The sequence below is a fragment of the Drosophila obscura genome, unplaced genomic scaffold (assembly GCF_018151105.1).
Source record: "Drosophila obscura isolate BZ-5 IFL unplaced genomic scaffold, ASM1815110v1 contig_185, whole genome shotgun sequence".
NCBI lineage: Eukaryota > Metazoa > Arthropoda > Insecta > Diptera > Drosophilidae > Drosophila > Drosophila obscura.
The window spans coordinates 394,814-410,891 of NW_024542773.1; the positions used below are offsets into that span (position 1 = coordinate 394,814).

Sequence of the window (16,078 nt, forward strand, 5' to 3'; positions counted from 1 at the left end):
ATGGAATTAATCGTTCACCAGTTGCATGCCGATGCAGTTTGAATAGTACTTAACTTATTATATTACGTGTTTGTATTTGCTGTATAATGGGAGGGATACTTATTAAAAAGTTGAGAGCGTTTGACTTAGCTTTATGCTGCTGAACTTTAGGATGAGCATTTGATTTTTACGTGCTGCTGTAGAGGCTCTTTTTGGCCTATAATCCAGAAGAGGTGCCACAAGTGAACGTTCAACGAATGTCTCTGGAAGTGGCTTAGTAGAACAGAGGCCAGGGGCAGACCCAGTGCGAGTATCTCAGAGCTATCCAAGATGTAAGAGTAAGGCTTTATATTCTACGAAACGAAAGCTCTCTGAAAACCAGGAAATTTCATATACATTTAATTTTGGGGTACATACAAATCCCTGCCGATTAATGCTTTAAGTTGGCTTTCGACTGGCCAATCTTTTTCCATTATTCTTTTACGCTGGAAAACTCTTTCTAAGTCTGCGTGGTTTCGCTTTTTTTCTGTTTTACTTGCAGTGCCATATGCAACCGATAAGACTGCGTGATTGGTCAAGTGGTGAACAGCTCCGACAGCGGCGGATCAAAGTTGTGGAGGTCGCCATCGCCGCTCAGCGACTGTCGAGAGGTTGATTGAGAAGTGGGAACGAAACCAGCGAAATGGCGGTCGGTCGGGGCAGCAGAGTTGCGGCGATGCCCAGCGATGTCGTCGTTGCCGTCTCGGACAAATGCTGAAGCGGAAACGCAGATGAGGCGCCACACCGATCAATAGCAATCGAACATCAATTGATCCAGCGGACGAACGAACGAACGCACTGCGACGACCATCTCACATCCTCGAGCCAAAAGATATCCGATATCCGCAGTCGGAGTCATCGTCACCGTCGCAGAGGCACAGACTTTCCATCGGACCATCTATCCATCTATCCATCAGCTGACAACTGTCAACCGTCATCCGTCAGCTGTCAGAGCGACTCGCCGGGCGACTAGGCGACTAGGCGACGGCCAGTCCAACTGTCATCGGCAAGCGGAAGAGCAGCGGACCCGGACAGCGTAGCACCGTACAGGACAGGACAGAACCGGACGGTGCAGTGTCGAGCAGTGCCGGACAGCGAGGGCGCAGCGTAGCGTGTAGGCGGCAAAATGCCTGGCGGACGACGTGGACTGGTTGCGCCGCAAAACACATTCCTCGAGAACATCATCCGGCGCTCCAATTCGCAGCGTGAGTATCCTGTTCTCTTCACTGTTCACTGCAATGAATCTCCCTGCTCGTTCAGAATAATCGATAAGGTAGAAGGTTGCGGGGTGGATCTTTAGTTGGCAATCGTATTTGCCATAAAGCGGAGAATAAACCACAATCAAATCACAAGAATGACTGGCTCAAGTACGAGTGTATACCTCTATATATGTATATACTCGCATGTATCGGCTATCGCATGGCCAATGTTTTCTGTGGTCGAACTGCCCAAATGTACCCACACATAGGTTGAGGAGCTGCTGCCAAACTGTTTCGGTTATCGAATAATGTCAATTATTCCAATAATTACAATGCCCGTTTCCACATGTCCAATTATCGTTTCTCGGTTACCTGGCAATGCGGTTGCCTCCGTAAGCCAGCCAGCCAGCCAGCAGGAGGAGGAGGAGGTAGCAGGGGGTAGCAGGAGCAGTGGCAGCTGGAGGCTGCTAAAAGGGGGTGGGCGTGGAGTGGCGGAGAAGTGTGAAATGAATTTTCCGTTAAGTTGTCAGGGCGAAGAGGAAACTTGGGTTCCCTGGAACTGGGTGGAATGTGGAGAGGGCAGCAGGTGGCATGCGTCCGTGCATGGGGCGGAGTGGTGTGGTGTGGTATGTGGTGGCATGGAGGAAAGGACTCCGATTGCTATAAATAGAGCAATCGCTCTGCCGCACCAAACCACACACAACACACCACTGACTGACACACAATCAAAAGGTGTACGTGTACGTGTGCCCGAGAAATGTCCGTGCTGCGAAATTGAATTGTTTTGGTCTCCTGAAACAGAAGCACGAGCAGCAGCAGCAGAAGCAGCAGCAGCAGCAGCAACCAGTCAATGCGGTCAATGGCAACACTTTCAATTAGGGAATGGGGAAGGAGCTCCCACTGGCTCCCTGCCCCCCGCTCCGGCCCAGTGAGTGGATTCGCCTTTGAGGATAATTGTGGTCTAGGCACGGTCCGGGACTGGGAAATACCTGATGCGAATGCGATTGGCCCACTGCATTCAATCCGTCGACATTGGTTTTAACGGGAAAACATGCAGCGGCAGAAGGCAACAGGCGACAGGCAGCAGGCAACATTACGGGGCAGTGACATTGGCCACAGCATCAACAACATGAGCTCATAAATTGCCCACGACCATGGGCAAACAAGTGGACTCCAGTGCACATATTCCATGTCCTGCAGCACACATGGCCATGGAGTGCCATGGCCGTAAACAAGAACTGCAGCAGCAATGGGATAGTTAGCAAATCTGAATCCACGAACCCATCCCTTCCACTTCTCTGCACACCTCCTACTCTGCCTCTCACTCTCCCTCTATGCCACTCTTTCCCCATTTTGGGTCGGGTCTGGTCTGGCAACATTTTTCGGTGCCAGACGACGAGTGTTCAGACTGCAGATAAGGAGCTTATTAGTCGAGGGACAGGGTGACAAGTGACAGGAATGGAATGACACAGACGGCATGAGATACAGATGCAGTTAGAGAAGCAAACAAGATAGAGTGATAGAGACAGAGAATGGGAAGAGGGATTTTCAAAGAAATTGATGCATAAGTGGCGCATAGAATTGGCAAACTGCAGTCAGTCAGAGCCAGTGGATGCCCCCAAAGAAGGCATCAAAAGATGAAAGATAAATGGGGGAAATGGAAATGGGAAATGGGGAGAGGGGAAACATCTCCATTGATCACAAACTGAACCCCAATTATTGGGATTTGTGATCAATGGCATTCACGGGACTGACAGCAAGGAAACTTGACTTTATATCCATGAATTGAGCTTTCGGTTAAAATTCTTTTGATATCTAATCACTGCTGTATACATATACATATACATATACATATACATATACATGTATGTATATGCGAGTATAAATTGAAGTATTTGGCTCCAATCCATTCTGATTAATTGCAGTTCCAGTTGAATTCGGTTAAAGGTCCGGTGTGCAAAGGACGTACTAAGGCTTTTGCGGATTTTTCTCCCCCGAAAATAAAATACTTTGTATATATGCTGAGATGGATTTTATTTTAATAGTTATTTCTGTAAGATATTTGTATTAAATTAGCAGTCGTCTGGCACTTTTTCCGAGCTGTTCTAAAACGTCTTTTTGGAACTCCGAATTTTTCTCCTTTACCAGGCGTTTGTGTGCACAATCCCGTGAAGAACAACTTAAATATCATTACTGTTATTAGTTTTGAATATTTGACTTACCATTCAGGCCTGATTCAGCCCTCGTAGTTCATAGCCAAGCTCTCCTGCCGGTGGCGCCTGCGATTCGCAAAAAAAGTCCGCTGGCCCCCACCCCAATCCGGCAATGATCAGCAGCCCGCTCGATGGACAAAAAGGTTCAGTTGTGTTGGGTTTGTGGGATTTGTTTGTGTGGTGGTGCGGGTTATCCCTGCCACTCAGCTGGCCATTTTGGATTTGAATATGGTTTTAATGCGTTGCCCCCCTGGGTACGCCCTTGCCGGTGTGTCTGCCTTTCAGTTCGATTCAGTCGCTTCATAAGTGCAGATCTCCGGTTCGATTCCCACTCTCAACTGGGTTGATTAAGTTTGTTGAGTCTTCATAAGCTCCTTTTGAGTCAATTTCCAGGGAACAATGGCAACAATCATCGATCGATTTGGGTAGACGTAGACGTAGACCCAAATGAGGCTTTTCAGCTGAGACTTGACAGTTCATGGAGCCCAGCGCAGTCCAGCCCCCACTTGCTCCAGCACTCTCCGCTCTATTAGGCATAGATTTCATATGCTCAGGCGGCTCCTCCACGACTCCTCCTCTTGAGCTGTCGAAAGCGGATTACTCTGAACAGCAGCCGAATGGGAAGACATAAAGCCTTTTCCAAAAGGATTTCGTTTGGCAGGAAAAGTGAAGGGAAAAGCAAAATAAGAGCAGGGACACCAGGGACACCAGGGCGTCAGGACACAGGACTCAGGACTCAGGAAAAGCAATGAGCCAGCTTTTAGCTAGCTGATGGGACTGGTCCATGGACTGGGATGGACCGGCATCGGCATCGGCTACGGCAACAGCACCAGCTCCTGCTCGTGCCGTTCGACTGCTGCTCCGCATGGAAATGTGAGAGCGTAAAGTGAAAATGCCATAAAAGGAAATGCACACAGGCGGAGGAGAATGGAAAATGCCGGGGTACCGGTTGGGTACCGGAGTAATGCTCACTGAATGTGTAAGTGTAGCATATTAAGGCGGGAAATTGCGTTTATACTTGGAGGCCCAGGGCCAGAATGCAAATGTCTGAGGGAATGGGAACGGGAACGGGAACGGGAATGAGAATGAGAAGGGGAAAATGGGTCGTCAGGTGAAGCAATAGATTCTAATGTGATTTTCATGCCAGGCACAAAAAAGTTGAATGATACTCGTGTGTGGGACGCGGCATAGGACGCGGTTCAAGTGGAAAAGGTAAAAACTGACGGGGAAAAACAGCGGGCGGGGCAGAAAAAGGTGGAAAACGAGGAGCAGAGCATTCAAAAGCAGCACAGAGAAGGCCCAAAAAGTGTGTATAGTATGTACAGCACTCCCACATACATACATATATCCTCTCATACCCCGAATCCGTGACAAATACGGTCTCAAATTCGGATTCGTCGTGGGCCAAGGATATTATTTCTTAGGCCACATATAACTTTTTCTTTAACTTTAACCAAATTATACAACCGTGGCAAAAATCAATAATAATGGTTTAATACTTTAAAAATTAACCCTTTTGAATTAATTCTTATATCATGAAATAAAAACTAGACTTGAGGGTCAAATATTTTGATAGCATTATTTCCGATTAGGTAGACTTTGCTTTATTTTAGAGCCTTTGTACAGCTGAGTGAAAGTAAGCCAATATAAAATACAATTTTAGTATTAATTATTCATGCCATTTATGCCCAACTTATAACCTTTAATTTTCCCCGTAATTGGTGATTATTTTGCGCAGTTTTTCGTACACATTGTTTTGGTTCTACCCAAACATGTTATATAGGTTTTTTTTTTTTTTTGTAATTTAATGCTAAGCTCATATCCACGAGATGTGGCGAGCGGGTTACTAAAACCTACAAAAATATTGCGCATCATTTTTCTGTGATTTTGCATGTTCCGACAGAAAACTGCCACCATGCCGAAAACATTAAAAGTCAATAAAAATATATTTCCACATAATTTGTGACGATATTATTTATTTGAAGCTTTGATAACCAATTGACTGTGTGCATCTCTATTTCTTCTCCCCAAATTTAGCTTAGCTACGATAAATTTATTTTCATCAGCTACAGATACAAAGAGTCCAACAGGGATTGTGTAAAAAATATTCATAAATTCGGGACTTATTTTTGCTTTAATACCAAACTTGTTCAGCCCTTAAATCTGTTACATCTGTTCTGCAGACATCGCCTAAATTTATTTATCCATTTATTAATGTTGTAATTGCATTCGCCAAATATGTGAAGAGCCCACATATGCGGCTGGCTATCCATCGGATAAACTTCCAGTTAGCGTTATTTCGGCCAATCGTTCATTGTCGAAATGCAATTTGAGTCGTTCGGCGAGTTTATTCCCTGCATATATTCGTGCATGGACATTGAGAAATGGGCCCATGGAATATGCAAGTACTTCCTCATTTATCTTCTGGGTTTCGCTCTGTTTCGCTTTTTTTTTTGCCACTCTTTTCACCGTCTGCTGTTCATTTGCATAAACCAATTGCATGTTGAAGGCAGCAGACACGAGACTCTGATAAGTAGACCCCTTAAAAGAGCTCCCATCTCAAGTCCTTCCACCAGCCTTTGAGGTGGGGTGGGGATGGCAGGAGGCCAGACATCCATTCCGCCGGCCTGTTTGCTTTGCGTCGATGGCTGCCTCGAAGTGTTTTCCCCCACCGTTATCCCCAATTTGCGCCATTTCGTTAACGAAAAATTCACCAAAGACATAGAGGAAAGTAGCAAGCCAAGCCGGAAAGAAAGAGAGGAAGGAAGAGAAGAATGGAAGGCTTGGAGGATTGGACAGATTTTTTAATTAGTTGACTTTAAGCCTGCCCGTGAAACCCCTTTCGGGCCGATCGATTGGTCCTCAAGTTGCAAATAGGCAAAAAATGTTATGGTGTCCTTGTTTGGCAACAAACTCATTAAAATTGAAGGAAAATCCCCCCCCCCCACCCGGTCATAGGGAAAACGACCGAAAGCCAAAATCCACAAGAATCCCGCCTGGTCCGGTGGCAGGAATTATTTTTTTTTTCCAGTGGTTTATCTGCGCGTTCAGCGCACAACAGAGGAGAACGGCAGAGAGAGAATAGCATTTTCGCACCTTTTTTTTGCCAGTGGTTTCTCTGCGAGAGAGAGACGGCGAGAGATTGTTTTTATTTTTTTTTTTTTTTGCTGTGTTTTTCTGCCCCTGTTTGCCTTTTTTTGGGGTTTGTCACTTTTGCGGTTTGCCTCGCACGTTTATCTCGAGTGCACATTGCTCTGCTTCAGCTTGTGCCCCACTTTGGCCCACTCGGCCTGCCATCCTGCCATCCTGCCCCCCTCTGCTTCGACCTTTAGGCGCTCGCAGCTCGACACTTGGCGTGTGCTGTTTGATCTTTGTCGGCAAGCCAAACAACATTAGCAAGAACAACACGAACAAGAGACAAAACGACAACATGGAAGAATGCCCAGCCAGCCAGCCATGGATCGAAGCTGGAGGTACCCTTTACGAGGAGCCTTGACTGATTGGTTGGATAATTTATCAATGGATCCCGTCCTGATGGCTCTGCCTTACATTCACAATGGCTAATGAAAATATAGCACTAAGATATGGGACGATTGATATCTATTCAATTCAATTCAGAAAGCTGCGTACATATATCCATCGGTGCTGATCGGGATATTTACGAGTTGGTACCCTAGGTACCTTCTAGGGTCGATAAGTCTTGCCTTTCCATGTCGCTTTTGGCAGCAAGTGCGAGGGTATCCAAAGGGGCCTGCATAAATACCAGGATAGGAGAGGGGCAGGGGCAGGGGCAGGCGCAGGCAGGACACTCATCGCTTGGCTTTGAAGTTTTGCTCGCTGATTTATGCTGTTGTTTTTGTTGTTGTTGGTGAGAGAAAATAGCCACTCGTGAGTGTTTTCCCTGCCGTTGACAATTGATTACGCATACGCCGCGTGGTCCCAACAAAAAAAGTTCGTTCGATATCCATCACGGACACCGGACCGTGGAATGGTTGGTTGGATGGATGGATGTGTTTGTCTAGGTCAGCGCTGAACGCTGAACGCTTCGAGATGGGTTTTGATAACTGAATAAGCGATGAATCAGCAATCTGAAAGAGGCCAAAGGGGAAGAAAGTTGAAGGAGCCGGATAGAAGCTGAATATAAATTGGACGAAAGCAAAGACAGCTAGCTACCAGCCAAGGGAGCAGCAACGTCGATTGGCTGCAGAGAGTCGAAGTGCTTGAGAGCTTGAATGGAAAACAGTTGCATATAAGGCTTAAATGGAATCGTTACATGGCCACCCATCGGTTTGGATGAGACACCAAGAAAATGCACATAAAATAGTCACAGAAAAATCTTCCAGAATTTCCACAGGAACCGCTAAGGAAACTGGTTAAGGAGAGGGCACCTTAAAAGTCTCGCATATATGCATGTGCACAGAGTCACCGCATCCGAGTCCCCGGAAGAGAAATGTCAAGCAAACAGGCATTATCATCCATTACACACACTCACAGCGGCACACACATACTCGCACACAGATGCACAAGCCACGGAATTCCTGCCACATGCAACAAGCCGCAACGCAGCATAATGGCCAGGGCATGCGAGGGCAGGGCAGGGCGGGCAAGGGCACGCCCCCGCAGGCCAATCGGTTAACAATTGCAATTATGCACAATCATTGTCTGCTGTCAGACGGCACTGCCACCGCTCCACGCTCGACAATTTTCCTCCGCTTTCCCGGCCGTGCATATTATTGATTTTCATTTTTCATTTCGTTTGTTTTTGCCCTCTGTGTGTCTACCCGTCCAGCGGGTATGCCCGACCAGACACCTGCCTGGCATAACATTTCCGAGTGCATTCCATTTGCGTATACTCAAACATTCTGGAGTAATCCATGGCAAGCTAGTGGTTCAGTTTAATAACGTTCAAAAGTCTCCAGTAGCTAGGAGAAATCTGTCGTGGAAATTAATAAAAATAAATGCACCGAAAAGTGCAGTCATTGGATATGGATACATTGGCTAAGGCTCGTGCTTCGCCATAAATATGTTCTATGCAAGTAATCCGTGAATGAAGCCCTCAGAGAGGCATTAGGAACCTTTTGCAGGTCTTTTAAGATACGAGATACAGCAATAGGATTGCCACATTCAAGTTCTGATAGTTAATAAAATAAGTTCTACTTATTCCATCGCCTTGTCGAAGCTTATTCAGAATCGAGATGTGTTGTAGTATTAAAAAGCAGTATTCGTAAAATTAAAAGCTAAACAGGAAATATTATATGTTTAAGAGGAAGTGGGTAGTCAATTACATTTGCTGAGTGTGTATGTTTCAAATCTAGCTACATATGTATTTACATCACTTACTTTAGTTTAAATATTTTCCAAGTATTTTTGAGAATTGTCCTGCTTCAGCGACAGCAATCTCAGCCAGCTATCGTTTAATTTGCTTTACTATTACATACATACATATGTATAAGCACGTACATTAAGTAGGTGCCGCAGAAACGATTAATCGGCAAGGGTATCAAAAGCGTCGGCCATCGAGGCCTGTCTTGCTGCATGTTGCCTTTTGTTGTTGTGTTTGTCGTTTGGTCGTGTAAATTAACGCTGAAGGGACCAGGCGGAGGCGTGGGTGTGTAAAAAGGGCAAGGACGTGGGAAAGGGTAGTGGCGGACGGGGAGGGAGGGTTGGGTTTGTTTTGCCATTACATTTATTGATTTTGGTACCGTCCGTTTACGCTCTTCCTCCCCTCGCTATTTGGCTTTGCTCCCATTTGTTACCTTTGCGTTGTTCTCCTTTATCCGCTTTTCCCTCTGCCTCGACCGCTTGCTTTCATTGCCTTTGCCTTTCTTCCTCTCCTCCTTTTTGTTTCCTCTTCCATTCGACCTCACTCTCTCCCTCTCTTTATTGCTGTTCTCTGCTTGCGTTTTCAGTTTGCGACACTTAACATTTCACAATGTTTGCTGTTGGTTGCTGCTTTAATTTTGAATACCCTTGAAAAGGGCAGGCAGGCATAAGGGGCACTCTTTTCGACCACGAAATGCATCAACATTACCAATCCTGATCCACATACATATACATGTACATATATGTATGATTTTCCATCCCTCTGCGTGTCTCTCAGTGGGGGAAGTGCACGACTGTCTCCGGATTTCCTCTACACAGGCTGACAGGCGTACAGAGATGAGAGGCTGAAACATTAATAACATTTCCCTTAGGGAAAGGGGAAATGGAGAGGGACCAAGAAGACCTCACTAGCCCATATTTAGCGATAATCCAGGCAAATGTTATTAGCAGACGGTGTGCCCATAAATGTTTTCTGCCAGGGTAAGCGAATATTTGGCTTTAATCGAGGCCAGCTTTCCTTCCTGTTCTTCAACCTCTAGCTGTTTTTGCGTCTTTGCCGGTTTTTTTGTGGCCGGAAATGCGCGAATGCACCCCATTACTCAGCGGCCCTTGCGGCCGCCTACAGCTTGGTGCCTTATAGCCGCTTGCCGCTTGCCGCTTGCCGCTTGCCGCTGGTCGGTAGCCACTGTTCGAGTCGCTGGGGCCGCGGACCGCGAGAAGGTCAAAGTGGCGTGGCACCCTCAGAATTATCCAATGCAAAGCGAAAGGAACAAAGGCAATGGCACTCATAAGAATAATCTGCCCTGACCTGCCGGAGGCGGCTCCACGCGAATCGACCTGGACTGTGGCCTGTTGACACGGACACGGAGGCGTACACGAACATGGGCTCGAAACGGGGAACGGACTCGGACTCGAACTGGGACTCTGGCGTGTAGCATTAAATCAAAGCAAAAAGGGGAAGAAGAGAAGGAAACAAAGGGTGAGGGTGAACCCAAATAAATATGAGAAAGCAAACAAAGTTGTTGTGCCGTGTGGTGCTGGGGGAGATTTCGTGTCATTCGGCTATTGTGTGGTTGCCAGGTAAAGTACGAGTGTATTTCGCGCATTAATCATACGCCATGTTGTCGCAATGGCCTGTCGGAGCGGGCCCTACAGCTCCAGCTCCAGCTCCAGGCCAAGTGTAATCATAACAATCAAGCCGCCAATCAACGCCCCACAAAAGGAGTGAAATGCCAGGGTATCAAAGAACAGAGCTGAGAGTATACAGTATACAGGACTGAGATCAGCTTGAATATGGTTATGGTAACAGGAAGATCTACCGAACCATAAGTAAGCAATGATACCTTAGACGGATAAGCAAACAATGATTTCTAAGGAGAAAAAGTAGTAGAGGATCTCGTTCCCCCTCGTTCATTTGTGGAAACAAATAAACGATGGATGAACTAGCCAAAACATACTTACAACTCGCTTCTCCTATTAAATAAACTTAAATTACATTCAGATTCTGCACTTGAATGCAGAACTTGAACTTCTTGCTTCTGTATTTTACTCAATTAGGAGGCATTCAAAAGTCGAGCACCTCTGCTCTGTGCCTCTCCTTGGACGCCCTCTTTTGCTTTGCTTCTTGGTCGCTTTCTTGCTCTCCTTCTGCTGCTTCTTCTACTTCTTGGCTGCCTCTTGAATATTTTTTGGGGCTCGCGTGCAGCTTTGACCTTTGCGATGGAAATTCCATAGAAATCAATGCGCAACTCAGGGGGTTTCAATGCCATTGGATGCCGCCTGACCATCCTGACCATCCTGACCAGCTGGCGATAATTGTGACCCCCCCAGCACCTGGGCCAGCCACCAGCCACTCCAGCTTAAGCCTTGCGTAATTCATAAGGATTCCGTTTATACTGCACCAAACCCACACGATAATGTGGGTGTTGCTGCTCACCCACAGGTTGCTGGGTGGTTGGTGCTTCCTCCCTAATTTTCTCAAGCCTTCTCTCTGCTCGTTCCCTGTGTGAAAATCATATTTGCTCTTGGATATGCCACAACCGCACACATGTGACCAGAGGCAGTGTGCTTTAATTACTGAAAAGCGCGGGCTCCAGGCAAGAGAGGGTTACAGACACGAGACAGAGGAAGACAAAGACACAGAGACAGAGACAGATACTACTGGCAGCAGTCAAACGACACTTAGAATTAAGTAAAAGGCCATTTAAGAATGGTCAGCGATTGGGGAATGGGTAATGCGCAGGCCAGGGCAGGGCTTAGCAGGGGATGGCAGGGCTGGGGGCAAGTCCAAGTTTCGCTGCTGTCCCCAGTCAAATTGGATTAAGTTCTTGTAGTTTCTCCTTTGTTTCGTTGTGGTCCCACTGCACGTGTGCAAATGCATCTGTGTGGGTCTCTGTCTCTGGCCAGGTGCTGGCGGTGCTGCTGGTGTTGTGCAGGGTGGGACATTACGGTGGGGATAGCAGCTGAGAGACGAGACCACATCAAAATTAAGAAGCAGCCCATACCCCCCGACAGTGCCCATTGCAACCAGCATAAAAGTGACCTTTGGTCACCGAAAGCTGTCTCCCTTTAGCTCTGAGAATATCTGAGTTTATCTGTCTACCTGTTTATCTCATCTGAGTTTTCCAAAAAATAAATTGTAGCCACATCATAAATTCATCTGTTTTTCCACTGTCCAATTTGAATACCACCCTTATGTGGACAACTAGTATAATGCTCAATAAGTATGTAATATTGTGTAAATATAGCAATTTAGATTGAAGAATTAAATTAGATAAGCCGTAGATAAATAGTCATAAAATTAAAATACAAGTTGGGAATAGATAAGTAGATAAATAGATGCCTAAATGAATACAAAACGAGATTAAAAGGAGTATTAGTAATAAGAAACAAATATTGATAAGCCGAAAGATAAAAGATATGTAGATAGATGTTATATTGAGAGATTAATATGTATTATTAATAGACATATTTATGATTATTTATTATCATTATGTAAGATATATTATTATAAGTGATTATTTTTTCCTATTCAGACAAATAAATTCGGATTAGGCAAAAGATAACTAGATAAATGGAAGAATGGAAGAATCTATATTTTGTAAGTTTTTTGTTGGTATACTTACATGAGATTTTCACCCAGGATTTCCCAAAGGGCCCTGGGCCGGATTCAGTCCTTGTAATTAATAGCCAAGTATTCATTTTTCCGTTACATAGGCGTTTGTGTGCACAATATCGTGAGGAATTTCAACTTAAATTTCATACTGTTAGTTAATTTAGAATATGGTAGACTTACCATTCAGGCCTGATTCAGTCATCGTAGTTCCAAGTGCCAAGTCTTCATTCTTCGCAACGGTAGCTGCGGTACATGGCAGCGCTAGCAGAATATCTACGGCAAATTTAAATTTAAAAATCAAATCAGTTAACGTTATTTTCCGACACAGTGTGTAGCTGTAGCCATCGCATCTATCCCACGTTCAATTCCGTGCAAATTGTAAAAATCACTCGCTGCTGAAATGTTTGCTATTGCCCGGATGAAACTTCAATTTCCCACACCACTTGGAGCGCAGAGAGAGCAGATAAAACAATATTTTGTTACTGCAAATCTTTGCTTCTACTATAAGTGATTAGATGTATGGATATAGGATAGAATGGATGCTCCCTCGCTGGTTTCAATATTTGCTAAACAGTTTTCGCTTTTTCCCCTCTCCCTTTGCCTCTCTATCCTTTTTAGTTCGCTCTTTCTATTTCAATCTTTCGCCGCTTGTCGCTGTGAGTGTGTGTGTGTGCTTGGCTAATTTGCTTTTTTTTTATCAATACAAAGTGTAGCACGCTTTTTGGGGCCACTCGCAGCACGCAACGCGCCAACCAAACGCAAGGCAAAACTGAACTTGTGGCCAAAATGCAAAAGAGAGAGGCACCAACAGAGAAAAACACACATACACTCACACTCGTGCATATATACATGTGTACATATGTATGTACATATGTAAGTTTGTATATTTGAAACTAAAACTCGATCTTGCACTTGGCGAGCCAAAGAAAAGTTGGCAGCTCTGGGGCCGACCGACTTTGTTGCTGGGCGGGGACCGAAAGTTGAAAGTTTACGCAATCAACTTTTTCGCAATTTTTTTTATTTTACCAGACCCACGTAAAGGCATTCCCCCACACACACAAAGACACACACTAGTTGGACACTAGAGAGAGGAGAGAGAACGGAAGAGAGAGTTGGGAGAGGAAATGACGATGTCGACGACCAAAACTTTAATGTGGCATCAGGAAAAGCGAGTCGGTGGCATCGCAAGGCGGAACGAGGCGGAGCGTGGCAAACCAATGGCGCCAGCAGCTCTCCAAGTGTGTGTGTGTGTGCTAGTGTGTTGACCAACTCTCACACACAAACACACGCAGAGCAGATACAGTCACGTTTGTTGGTGGAAAGTCTCCGAAATGCTGGACAACATTTTAAGCAGAGAAAAAAAATATTGGAATGGCTGAATCGGACCGCATGCCCCGCGGGAAATATTGAATGAACCTTCAGTCAGCGGTGGTGGTGGGTGGGGTTGAGGGGCTACGGTAGAAGTCGGGTTATTGGTGCAGCGACAGCACGAACACACAATTGACCTTGAAGTCGAATGTCCAAGAGGCATTCACAGAACACGGTTGGAATCAAAAAAGGTGTGAAGAGGAAAAATGGAAATGAAGGGATCCTGGTATATCCTTTGGATTTTATGTGCTTCGGATTCTGGAATAAATAAATTGCTGAAACTGCTCTGGCTCCATTTTCCCGTCTTTCCCTGTTTATTCCATAGTCCTAAGCCCATTTCCCAGAGAATATTTTTCATCGACACTAAAATAAGTATGGCATTCCATCAGCTCTTTTTCCGATCCTCTGTTGCTTTGCTTGCTTTCTTTTCCAAGTGTTTCTTTTGCACTGAATAAAATAGCTTAAAGTATTCCATATTACACTATAATTCCACAAAGACTTAAATGTACCTAGATATCTGCGTAGATATCTCTCTTCTTTCATCTCTCTTCTCTCTTTCCATCTATCCTTCTGTTTCTCTGATTGTGACGCTGTGAGGCGCATGTGGTTGAGTGGTTGAGTGGTAGAGTGGTTCAGTGGTTGGATCGCTGCTTCACACTTAATTATGCAAATTTAATAACAAATGCCAAGTGGCGCACACAGAGGGAGAAGGGGAGCGCAGAAGGAGAGCGAGAAAGTCACAGAGAGATGCATGGGGAGGGCGCCGTGAGGTTTATTATTAATGCCATTATGCGACAAGTTGAAGGGGGAGCGGCTGCTGTAGCGGGAGGGTTGGCTGTGGAGCGAGACTGAGGGATGCGAAAATAGAATGGCTCGAATGAAACTTTGTTGCAATTCTTTTAAAGCATGCCCCAAGGAGCCGTAGCAGCAGTAACAGGGTTACCTAATCAACGCGGTTTGGTCGTGTTGGCCCCTCAGCCCCTCAGCCCCCACCCACCATGCCCAGCTATCGCCCTTTGTCTCTGTCGCTCTTTGTCTCCGTGCATTCTCCATCTGGCGCTAATGTAATTAAATCGCAATGCTGACAGGGCCGCGCCTCTTTTTCACTTTTCGGACAATAAAATTTATTCACTCGCCTGTTCCGAACAGGACTAAGCAGAGGCAGTGGTTGTGTTTGGTCGCAAAGGATTAGGGGGAAGGGACCAGAGCGCAGCAAAATGACATTGGCTATCTGGCAATCTGTGGCCTAATCGCAGCCCCAAAAGCGGGTGGGGTGTGGGGGGTATAGAAGGGGTATCGTGGCTGTGGAGCAGGGGATGGCAGATACGGGGGAGGGGGGGGGTGGGTTTGGGAACATTAGGTGTGCATAAAGGATAATTGCAAGGACCGTTGTGCCGCTTCAAACGTATAACGGTCGCCATTCACACTAATGTCATAAAAAGCCCCGCTTCGAGTGTATGTGTGTGTGTGTGTGTGTGTGTGTGTGTGTGTGTGTGTGTATTGGCGTATGTGTATGTGTATGTGAGTGCTCTTGTGACAAGCTCCGAACAAAAGCAACGACAACGACAACGACAACGACAACGAAAATGGCAAATGCAAAAACCACAAAACAATAATGAAAAAAAATGGCCAAAGATAAAGCCAGAGAGAGAGAGAGGACAGAGAGAGCGACAGAGAGAGACAAACCAGTGACAGAGGGGAGGAGGAGGCGGAACGACATGAGAGCGGAGATTAGGGAGATTGAGAGGAAAGCAAAAGCAAAAGTAACAGAGCAGGAAGGCCGTGCACAGTGGTTCCACGGTAGCCGGACAAATTCTAAGCAGCGGCTGTTGGTCCCATCCGAATTCGGAGCTTAAGGAGAATAAATTTGTAGAGATTAAGATCATGGTTCTGGCAGCAGAGATCGTTATTTGGCAGCTATCATTTAGCCACAGCCGCAGGCCAAAGCTCTAAGTTAATATCGCTTCTAATGAAATGCAGAAACAATAACTTGTAGCGCCGCTTTGGCACCACTGTACGGCGGCCAGGCGGAAATGAAAGTTTAGCAAAAATTGCAACCACATTTGCATGTATATAAGTGGGTCCCTGTGTCCCTGTGTGTCCCTGTGTGTGTGTAGGTTTGGGTGCCAGTGGGCCAATGTGTGAGAATGGTTTGTTCATGGTGTATTTAGTTAATGGACTATTTTTGTTCTATCCTTCGGAGGTCTCCACACCCATGACAACTCCCCCCTCCCCCTTCCCCACCAGCCAGGCCAAGGCCTGTAACAAATCCACTTAGGTGGACTCTTTTCGGGCTGCGGTCTACCACATATGTACATCCAAATCAATCAACGACAGCAACG

General features: G+C 45.8%; 1 protein-coding gene across 1 annotated transcript in view; it reads left to right on the forward strand.

The window, feature by feature from the left end:
* Positions 1-996: 996 nt before the first annotated feature.
* The window catches only part of LOC111071658 (potassium voltage-gated channel protein eag), a 41,240-nt gene continuing 26,158 nt past the window's right edge, over positions 997-16,078 (forward strand). The window contains 1 exon segment of the mRNA XM_022363128.2: positions 997-1,223. Within this exon segment, the coding sequence (XP_022218820.2) occupies positions 1,145-1,223 (79 nt within the window). The 5' untranslated portion in view covers positions 997-1,144.